Source organism: Myotis brandtii, unplaced genomic scaffold (genome assembly GCF_000412655.1).
Source record: "Myotis brandtii unplaced genomic scaffold, ASM41265v1 scaffold77, whole genome shotgun sequence".
NCBI classification, from domain to species: domain Eukaryota; kingdom Metazoa; phylum Chordata; class Mammalia; order Chiroptera; family Vespertilionidae; genus Myotis; species Myotis brandtii.
The window spans coordinates 799381-810921 of NW_005371082.1; the positions used below are offsets into that span (position 1 = coordinate 799381).

The 11541-nt window shown below is 46.0% G+C and overlaps 1 protein-coding gene across 1 annotated transcript in view; it reads left to right on the forward strand.

The window, feature by feature from the left end:
• Nucleotides 1-2: 2 nt before the first annotated feature.
• Nucleotides 3-11541, forward strand: part of KL (klotho) — a gene marked incomplete at its 5' end in the record, with an annotated part of 44190 nt that continues 32651 nt past the window's right edge. The window contains one exon of the mRNA XM_005883149.1: nt 3-779. Within this exon, the coding sequence (XP_005883211.1) occupies nt 3-779 (777 nt within the window). The remainder of the gene's footprint in view (nt 780-11541) is intronic.

Below are 11541 nucleotides of genomic sequence, written 5' to 3' on the forward strand. Positions count from 1 at the left end.
CGCCTCCGCTGCCGCCGCTGCTGCTGCTGTTGGCCCTGGGCGGTCGCCTTCTGCGAGCTGAGCCTGGAGACGGTGTGCAGACTTGGGCCCGCTTCGCGCGCCCTCTAGCCCCCGAGGATGCTGGCCTCCTCCATGACACCTTCCCCGACGGCTTCTTCTGGGCTGTGGGCACCGCTGCCTACCAGACAGAAGGCGGCTGGCGGCAGCACGGCAAGGGCGAGTCCATCTGGGACACTTTCACCCACTCACCCCCAACACTCCCAGGAGACCCCCCGGTAGCCGGTCTGCCGTCGGGTGCCCCGTCACAGTCCTTGCCCGCCACCGGGGACGTGGCCAGCGACAGCTACAATAACGTCTTTCGCGACACGGAGGGACTGCGTGAGCTCGGGGTCACCCACTACCGCTTCTCCATCTCGTGGGCGCGAGTGCTCCCCAATGGCAGCGCGGGCACCCCCAACCGCGAAGGGCTGCGCTACTACCGACGCCTGCTGGAGCGGCTGCGGGAGCTGGGAGTGCAGCCTGTGGTCACCCTGTACCATTGGGACCTGCCCCAGCGTCTGCAAGACGCCTATGGCGGCTGGGCCAACCGCGCCTTGGCGGACCACTTCAGGGATTTCGCCGAGCTCTGCTTCCGCCACTTTGGCGGCCAGGTCAAGTACTGGATCACTATCGACAATCCCTACGTGGTGGCCTGGCATGGCTACGCCACTGGGCGCCTGGCCCCCGGCGTCCAGGGTAGCGCTCGGCTCGGGTACCTGGTGGCGCACAACCTCCTGTTGGTGAGTTCGAGGGGCCAGGCGGAGGGCCACGCCGGGGACAGGGCCTCTGGAGACTCCAGGGTCAAGAGGGGTGCCTGAGATGTTTGTGTGATCACTCGGGAGTCGCAGGAGGCGTGTCGGACAGTGCGGGGCGGTGCGGGGGATTTGGGGGTGTGTGAAGTGGGGGGAAGAGACCGAGCAGTTTAGGCTTTCTTTGGAGGGCATGGAGTTTGGAATGGGAAGGAAACTCCGAAGTGGGCGCGCCAGTGAGTGCCCAGAGTGAGTGCCCTTTGGAGACCATTTGTCAGGAAGATAATGGAATCAGTTTCTCCCGGAGAAAAGGGAGCTCCTTTCTCTGGGTGTAGAGAAATCTCCCAATGTAAGGCGGGAGGATTTATTAATAGTTGCTATGGGGAGGATGAGGAGGGTGAATGAAAGACCAAGTTTGTTCAGAAGCTGCGGAGACAGCTTTACTCTGCTAGGGTTTGTGGAGATGGCAGGAGTTCAATGTTAATCCAGTAAGATCTGTGTTGCTTGTGACTCAGTGCACAGCGCAGCAATGCAGAGGTGTCAAAATCGCATATCTTGGAGAGCTGGGTTTACATGTCTTTGGAAGTTCTTTCTGTCTAACCTTATTTAACTGGCAGGGGTGTGAAAAACCCTAAAACAATTTTAAACAAAGCTAGCCATAAAAGCACATAACTACAGATGTCCTCCAAGTGTGTTTCCATGATGCTCTCGTCAATTGGAAGGATTCCTCTGGAAGATATTCTTAATCTTAAAAAAAAAATGATTTGAACACCGTTGTACAAAAAGCTTCATAATATTTGACAGTACAAAGTGTTGATATGCTACGATCAAGTTGTCTCAAAAAATTCTTCCTCCTTTTTCTTCTTAGCGTTCAAGATTAGGTCTCATTGATTTGAGCGTTCATTTATAATGATGTCAGTTGTTGGTACACTTTGTATAGTTTTGTATCAAGAGAATATTTTATGTGTATGTACAAACATTTTAATAAAAGTGTTCAAATGTTTAACTTTTTTTTTAAAGTATCTTTATTGATTTCAGAGAGGAAGGGAGAGGGAGAGAGAGATAGAAACATCAATGATGAGAGAGAGTCATTGATTGGCTGCCTCCTGCACGTCCCCTAATGGGGATTAAGCCCGCAACCCAGGCACGTGCCCTTGACTGGAATCGAACCCGGGACCCTTCAGTCCGCAGGCTGACGCTCTACCCACTGAGCCAAACCAGTTAGGGCAAATGTTTAACTTTTGGTACTGTATTTTGGTGACTCACTAAGAATTAAGCCATGCATTTTGAACAAATTCAAGACAGAACACTTCTGAATACTTTTAATTGAAGCTGTAGATAATTGAGGCATCACATATGGGTTATTGAGTTGGCTTAGTGCTCTGAGCTTCCAGTGATGTTGTAATAATGACTAAATACATTGTATGTCAGCTCCACAAAATCTGCTACCATAGATCATAAAAGCATGCTGGATTTGTTTGAAAAAAATTGAGATGTTAGTTATTTCATATTGATATATATCTTTTCATTAACATACTTCAGAACAATGCTAATAAACTTTTCAGTTTGGCCATCCTTTTAAGGAATCAAACAAAATATCATAAGGACCACCTGTTTATGGTTGGTGATAGAAAAATTGTGAGAAGAACTGGCCCCTCTTCTGAGGAAGACATAAGCAAATTTCAGTCCATACCAGAAAAAAATGAGATTCATGGACCAGCTGGAAGACCAAATAGACCATTTCTGCAAAATCACCACTTTAGATTTAAATCACATGAGTTATATTTTTAGAATGCATGTAATAAACTCCATATGTATACAAAAGTCATCAGTTGCTATTTTAGTGACTTACATGATTATTTCATATGTAAAGTAAGGTACTGAGACAGCAGGAGCCTTCTTGTACTCTGGTATTTTACATAGCATGCTTTTGATTCTTGTGCCCACTCTCAGCCCTTTGATTAACTTTTCAGTTATATTTTGGGATCCTTACACACACACACACACACACACACACACACACACACACAGTTGCCAAACACTAACCACCCTTCCCAGGAATGCAGTGGACTCTGAATTCATAGGAAATTAGTGACAGGTGAAACTTGCTTTTGCTGATTCTGCAATCAAAATGCTAGTTGTTGTAAAACATTACTTTTGCTTTCAAATTTCTTTGGTTTGGAATTTAGTCACTTTTGTGTCTTATGAAGTAAGTTGTCATTATCAAAGAATATCTTAAATTAATTTTTTCATTAGATATTTTAATTCTGTTTTTAATATTCTTTCTTGCTGTAGTGTTGCAGAGAGGGGGGATAGGTAAGTTTTGACCTTACTTGAAGAGATAAAACATATACTGCAAGTTTTGTTAATAGAACATTTCAGCTGGGGCTTAAATATTGCTGTTAGGGGCCACTGAGTTTCTCACATTTCATTTGCATTTGGGGATCTGATGCTGCTGAAGGATAAAGTTGGCCAGCACCCCTCCCCTTCGGTTCTGTACTGTGCTTCCACTCCTTTAAAAATTGGGTAAGGATACCCCCTGGGGACACTGGAAATTTTACATGTGCGACCTCCCCCCGGCACCTGCCCCGAGATTTAAGAATTATTGTTGGGCTGGAGGACAGAGGCAGGCCAAATTATAGAATGAATAAAGGGGGGAATCTTTTGTGGGTTCCTGATACTGGGATAAACCTTGACAGAAAGAGAGAGAGAGGAGAAGAGAGAAGAGAGAAGAGAGAAGAGACACAGCACTTAGAACTGAAAGAATTTCCCTGAAGAGCTCTGGGAGGCTGGATTGCTTTGCTCATCTGTGCATAACACAGAAAGAGAACACACCTCTCTCTCAGACTTGAAGAGGGACTGTGTGCCTTCACAGATCTTGAAAGATTTTTTTGAGGACCTCTGCAAAACTAGCATTGAGACCTGTAGTTGGGAATTCAGCCTCTGAGTTTTTTGTTCTGCCCATGGGTTTCTGAGAGGACCAGGACTGAGTTGAAGATACACATGGGCCTCCCATGGAGTCATGCCAATGTTTGTAGAGGGCACCTATGGAAAAAGACAACTTATTTCACTTAAGGAGGTGGGGCCGGGAGATATTACTTTGGGCACTCATGCAAAGTACAAACATGACTGGTATTGAAATTAACATACACATTAACAGCCATGCTCATGTCTTAGCCGACCTGTCTGCAATATTTATCTAGCCACTCTTCTCTCTTTCTTGACACACCTCAACTTTACTTCCAGAACCCTATTCTCTCTTCTCCTCTCAGCTCACTGGTGATCCCTTCTCAGTCCCCTTTGCTTATGCCTCCTCACCTTGCCTCTAATATTGACACGCCCAGGACTTTGCCCTGGGGCCTCTTCTCTAGATTCACTCCAAGTGATTTCTTGAATACTCTCTATATCCTGATGACTGCAAACTTTGAGTCTCCAGCCAGAACTTCTCTGAACTCTGGATATAAATCGACTACTGTCTTATCTACTTAGATGTCCAGTAGGCATGTCACATTGAACACATCCAAATGCAAACTCCTGTTTTTCCCCATCTTCGTTATGGCAATTTTGCTCTTTCAGATGGGTGGAGTCACAAACCTTACATCCTCCTTTTAGCTCATGTCTTATTTTGAATCCATTAACAGCTCCAACAGCTCCAACTACTTTCAAAATATATCCAGAATCCAACCATTTCTCTCCCTATCTAAAACTACAGTTAGAGCACCCATCACATTCTCCCTGGATAATTGGAATAGTTTCCTAGCTGATGCCCTTGCTTCTGCCCTCACCTGCTGCAGTGTACAGTGATGGGTATTCTCAAGGATACTGTTATATGGGTGTTAGGTTTTATCAAGCAATTGAACTGATACCCCTCCCCCGGGAACTGGCTTTTCAGGTCATTTCACTATGGACATTCCCTTTGCTGAGACCACATTTCACTTGTGGTGACCACATTCTATTATCTCCCCTCCGGGTATGCATAAAGAAGTCTCCACCCAGAAAAAAGCCTGCCAAAAGTCCTTTAAAAGCTGCTGACTCCAGTTACTGGGTGCTGGAGCCATCCAGGCTCAGCCACCTGGTGTGCGGATGATTGAATAAATTTGTGATCCTTCACCACTCTGGTCTCGTGCGTTCCTCCTTCGGCAATCTAACATTTGGTGCCAGAAACCCGGGAGGGTTCCATGGGGAGAGGAGCCATCATCCTGGCTTCGGTCACCCCAAGTTTGCTACTCGGAGAGCAATAGGCAGCGGCAGCTCGTCCTGGGCTTACCTCCAAATCCTACTCGGGTGACTCGATTGCCAGCCTCGATCAGGTCTCCCTCCCTTATGGGTCCCCTCCAGCCAGCCAAGGAGGACACCGGACCTGGAATCTCTCCTCCATTGCTGACCTTCCATCCCACACCGGCCAATCTTCTCTAGGTGAGTGACGTTCCACAATTCCCCTCGTCTCGGGTCTTCTGCCCACTCTCTCTCACTGACTTCTTGGAAGTCTCTCATCTTGAAAGTCCTAGCACTAGGCCAGAAGATTCCTCAGCCGTTTGGCTTTGGGTCCTTCTGGATTGGGGATGCCCAGTCCAGAGGGTCACCTCTCATTTCTCATGGCGATTTGTTTAGCAGCAGGGACGCCTGCCCTAAACAGTCACCTTTGGATTTGTGGTCTGTCACTCATCCTTCCTGTCTCGTGGGCCACACCACACTCCCTCTGCACAGTCGTGGGGGAGATCATGCCCAACCACCTCACTTTATTTTGTAACACTGTTTGGCCACAACATAAACTAGATAATAAGTCTCAATGGCCTGAAAATAGCACTTTCAATTTTAACACACTGAACAATTTAGATAATTGCTGTCACTGCAATGGAAAATGGTCAGAGATTCCAGGCCTTTCTTCACCCTTCAGTCCCAATCATCTCTCTCAGTCCTGCTCTACCCATCAGATCTTTCTCCTTCACACAAAATATCTTAACCCTAACCCTTCTGATTCTGAATCTACTCTTGACCTACCAGACCACCAACCTCCACTTCCTCGCCTCCCTCCCCTGCCATAGATTCCCTAACCAGCAACCACCTTCTCCCCCAGTCCGAGAGCCCAAATCCTGAGAACTTGAGCTCCAAAACAGCCTTTTCCTATCTAACACTTGTTCTCAGGCCACCCAAAGACTGCCTTCCTCAACAGCCTCTTCTATTCCCATGCCAATTCCACCCCTGAGGGAGGCAGCAGAAACTGAGGGCATAGTCTGAGTCCAAGTCCCATTCTCTGTGTCCGACCTTGCACAGATTGAGAGACATCTCAGATCTTTTTCCACTGACCCGATCATCTTTACTAAGGAATTTGACAAACTTAATGAAATCACTCAGGGCCCTGACAAAAACCCAGCTCTCCTTCTCTCCTGCCTCATGGAGGCCTTACAGAAATTTACCACCTTAGACTCCACCTCCCTAGAAGGAGCCCTTCTTCTGAACACCCATTTTATATCCCAATCAGCCCCTGACACACACCATAAACTTCGAAAAATAGACACAGGTCCACAAACCCCTCAAAAAGACCTTGTTAACCTGACCTTTAAGGTCTTTAATAATAGAGACTAGGAGACCCAAATCCAAAAACAAAGGCGAGATCAGGCCAAGGCTGAGGCCCAGAATGAGGCCTTCCAGCTCCTAGCCACAACTCTCATAAACCCCAAACAAAGTGCCGGTCCTCCAACTGCAGGTAAGTCAGGGACTAAGCATGAGGCCCATGCTTCAAATGCAATAAGGAAGGACACTGAACCAAGTCCTGCTCAAATCCGAGACTCCTGCCTGGGCCCTGCCCAAGGTGTGGAAGGGAAGGCCACTGGAAATCAGACTGTAGTCTCGCCCCGCTGGGTCGGACCTCAGCCAGTCCAGCAAGGCCGCCCTCTGGATCCGGTTTGGAGCTCCCAGACCTCCTGGGACTGGCCACCAAAGAAGCTGCCCAGGCCCTGACAGGGCCCCACAGACTTACATCACCAGGACAGAACCTTGGGTAACAACTGTGTTGGCAGGTAAGCCAATCTCCTTTTCAATTTACACTGAGGCCACTTACTCTGCCCTCTCTGAATTTGCTGGGACCCTTGTCCCCTCAGTCTCTATTATGGGGGTTGACAGATTAGTCTCACAGCCATTAGCCACCTTTCCTCTACACTGCAGCTTACTAAATTCCCCCATTCACTCTTTTCTCATTCTACCTCGGTGCCTGGCCAGGGCTACCATACATTCCCTCATAAAACCCAGTTGTCCCGAACCACAGTCACCTACCTCAATTTCACACTGTCACCCCACAAGGCCGAGTCATTCCTTGGACTCTAAACACCTTATCTCCTTATCTCCTCCATGACTGTTCCCTCCTCTGAATAAGAAATTTTCTCCTTTCTCAGGCTCAGTGGATACTCTCGCCTCCAGGTTCACAACTTTAGTCTTCTTGCAAAGCTCCTCTATGACATGACATGACAAAGGAACCCCCTCACTGAGGCTTTAGTTACCAAGGCCAACATTCTCACCCCTTTAATCCTCTGAAAACTGCTCTTACCTCAGCACCTTCTCACTCCCCCCCCTACCCCCACCTTTCCCAAAGAACAACTTTCTGCACATGCTTACTTAACAGTCCGGCTATTATCAGAAACTGAGCTCATTATCTACCAAACCTTAGCATGTTATCTCTAAGGAAAAATCTAGCAGTTTTGAATCCAAGCAGCTAGAGATCTAGGAACAGGCTGCGGGGCCTGCTCCCTCCTCCCCCTGACTTTTCTCCAGCCTCATATACCTATACATAATTTTCCAAAGTTTTATTAACTTAAAGACTTTGGAGCATTGCTAGGTTAAATGATAAACATCTAAATATTTTAAAATAGCATACAATACTGAAACATTGATTGCTAGACATGTTTTCATTTGCCTGCTCTTATTTTTTATTACAGAAGGTCTCTTGTACTTTGTTGAATGTATATTTTCTTGAAAGTAAGAGTGTGTTTAAAGTGTGTTGATAAATGTCAATCTAAGAAATGTTGGCTGTTTACTTTTTGGTTATCATTGAAAAATTAAGGTTTCTACCAGTGAAGAATTCTAATACATTAAAAGAAAGAAAGAAAGAAAGAAAAGGTCTGTACAAGTTGCTGAAGGTATGACAGAAAGAAAGAATATTAGAGTAGAAATACTTAACGGAAGGTCTGAGGCATGTTTTGCATTTTTGAAGGACATAGAAGGTTTGAAGGCTAATTTAAAAGTGTGAAATTTGTGAAGGTTGCATATGTGATGAGAAGGAAAAGAGAAATGTTGAAAGAAAGAAATAAGTTCTAAAGTTAACTATTTACAAGAATTGTAAAAGGGCCATTTTACTCTGAGCAAGAAAGCCTAAGGTTTCAGTCTCCAAGCCTGGCAGGACAAGGTTGCTGGGTACTTCTTAAGCTAAACCAGAATATTCAGCAGCGGAATTTTAAGACAGAAGCATACATAATGCCTCAGACCCCCACCCAGCCTGCTCTTCAGATTGGCTAGGCGGGATGGGGGCAGGGGTGGCATCTGTACTTCATGGGTCAAATATATAGGTTTGCTTACTTTGCTTTTTCAATAAAGTAGCATACTTTAATTACTTGGGTAAGTTAGCTTTTCACAATATAATCAAGGTCTCAGATAAACTCATTCATATGAGAAGCCAATATTTTATGAGCAACTGGTTCTAGTAAAGTCCAAAGTAAAATTTGCCAATATATGCAAATGAGCACTAGCCAAAAAAGAATGCTGTTTAGAAGTAAATTTAAGCTTAAATAGGAGAAATTTAAAAATCTCTTCCACAACTATTTACAGAATAAACTAAAAGTTATTATTTAAGCATTAAATCTCACCATTAATGAGACACCATAAGTAAAAAGAAAGTTACTTTTACTTGAGATGTATGCATTGCAGTATTGGCCAGCATATCTCTGTCCTACCTGTTTTTTCTGGAAGGTAACCAAGTTGGTTGCTCTATTTGAAAGAAAGTAAAAGTTTTTAATGTAGCAATTTGAGGTTTAAAAGTAAAACAGCAAGGATTAAGGTTCAGTAAAAATAAGAAGTTAAGCCAGGGAGTGGTAGATTATAACCTCAGGAAATTTAAAGTATTAAATTTGGCTGGTCTGAATGCAGTGGTGTCTTACAACTAATTGATCACAGACAATCTGTCTTACTTCTTATCCAACCATCCAGGCTCCTGGCTTCAACTGCTCCTTTCCTTCCCCTTTTCTTTTCCCTTGAATAACAGCCCATTCTAGTGTTCCTGTCCACTTGCACTGCAATAAAATCTCAACCAGTCATCTGTCACCCCTTATTGGTAGTGCCATGGTGACTACCCTCTCAGCTTGGAGCGTGGAACCAGTAAAGGGAATCTCATACCCTTTAGTCCACCTCTCCTCTTACACTTTTCAGCTTGTCTCCATGATCAGGGATTTTTCTTCCTCTGTGGGGAAAACACATACATCTATCACCCTATCAGCTGGACAAGAACTTGTACTCTTGTCTCTCACCCAATGTAGATGTAGCCCTCAATAATCAGTCTTTGCCTATCCCCGTAACCCATCATATCTGACACAAAAGAGGAGTCCAGGTAATCCCTCTCCTAATAACCCTGGGCATCACATCAGGGGTTGGAATTGCCACAGGGAGCTTAACCACTGCTCTACCTATTTTGAAACCCTGTCTCAGGACCTACAATAAAACTGTGGATGCCCAGCAAGGGGCAAAACTGGGAAAACAAGAACCTCACCCCCAGGGTAACCTATCTTCCCCTTTCATATCACTGGTCAGGCAACTGAGACCCCTAATCTTCCCCACCCTCCCTAAAGATAACATCTAGGTCTCAGTTGTATTTCAGCTCCAGGCCTAGAAAAGCAGCAAAACTGGACAAGTGACACTGTGGTAGCCTCAGGACAAGCTTTTACCTCCCAAGTCACTCAACAGGACCACTTTCAAGACTTCACCAACCAGTCTCTTGGGGAAATCATGCTGCTGCGACCCCTCATCCAGCCCACTACTATCAAAGTCCATTTCCCTGTGATCTCAACATCGCACCTCAGCAGGAAGTAATTACAGAAGATATGACCTTCATCCCTATTCCATAAAATAAAAAGGCTGGAATGTTAGGTTTGATCGAGCAATTGAACTGATACCCTTCCCCCGGGAACTGGCTTTTCAAGTCATTTCACTATGGACATTCACTTTGCTGAAGACCACATTTTACTTGTGGTGACCACATTCCATTATCTCCCCTCCGGGTATGCATAAAGAAGTCTCCACCAAGAAAAAAGCCCACCAAAAGTCCTTTAAAAGCCACTGATTCCAGTCACTGGGTGCTGGAGCCATCCAGGCTCAGCCACCTGGTGTGTGGATGATCGAATAAATTCGTAATCCCTCACCACTCTGGTCTCGTGCTTTCCTCCTTCAGTGACATAACAATGGGAACAAGATAAAGTTCCTTGTTTATGAAAATCTCACCTTTTCTTCAAGAACCAGCAAATTTGCTGCCTTTGACCCCACACCTGAATGTTATTTCTTTCTTTTATGGATTCCCATAATGCTTCATTGTGATGGCTCCTACCACATTACATTGTTCCCTTATTTAACCATTTGCCTCCTTACACCACTCCACTTGCTAGGCAATTCCTTAAGTGAGGAAACCATGTTCACTTCATCTATTCTAAAATTCCCTCTTGGAGGAACCAACATGGCTTCATAGGTACACACCTGTACTTCCTGCCTCACACAACTACATCAAAACTACAACTAAAAGACAAAATGGATATCATCCAGAACCACGGGAAGGCTGGATGAGTGGAAGTTCAACAACAAGAAGGAAAGAGAAAAACCCCTTTGAGACTGGTAGGAGGTATGGAGGTGCACGCAAAATGGGCCAGCAACTGGGTGCGCTGTTCTCTTTTTTAATCCCGAGGCAGATACAAGCTCCCAATTGCTCTGAACTCCAGTTCCGGGTGAGACTCTGGTGACCCAGACTCCTACAGGGAGAAACTGGACTGTCTGGCATCGGGCAGGAACATGAGGGTGGCTTTCTCTCAGAGGTGCTTGCAGTGATCATTGTTCCTGCACGGGGCACGGAACACGGAGACTTGGGGACCACAGGGACCTCTCCGATGCAGGGCTTACTGGAAGCCACTGATGTTTGCTCTGCCCTGGTGATTTCATGAGACCCCACCGCACCCAATTTACAACCCCACCCAGCTGTGCACAGCGGCTTTTGCATATGAATGGCCTGTGTTCTCACCGCCTAAAACCTAACAAACTGCAAGAGAGCCCCAGAGCTTCCAAAAGAAGGCCTAAGGCTTGACAGCAGCCTGCACTGCTACACAGCTGGGCCTCATCTGGGCACCTCCAAACCACAAACAAAGAGGAGGAATCTGCAGATATCTCTGAAGCTCCTGCTGGGTGGCCTGAGGCAGTGGCTGACTTTGCACCTCCTTGGAGATCCAAGAGCCTGTGTACCCAGGAGTCAGTGTGAGACCATAGCAGATTACAACTCTTCACATCCATAAGAGACACACTCAAGGGACAGACTCAGTGAGCACCAAAGCCCCACTGAAGCAAGACCTGCCCCATAAGGGTGTCCTCAGCACAGCAGTTCTCCCATTATAGACATGGTTGGTCCTCACAGCCAATTGGCCTGGTGGTCAATTCCTCCCAGTGATATCAACAGCAATCAAGGCTTAACTACAACAAGACTGTGCACACAGCCCACAAAGGGGTGCACCAAGAG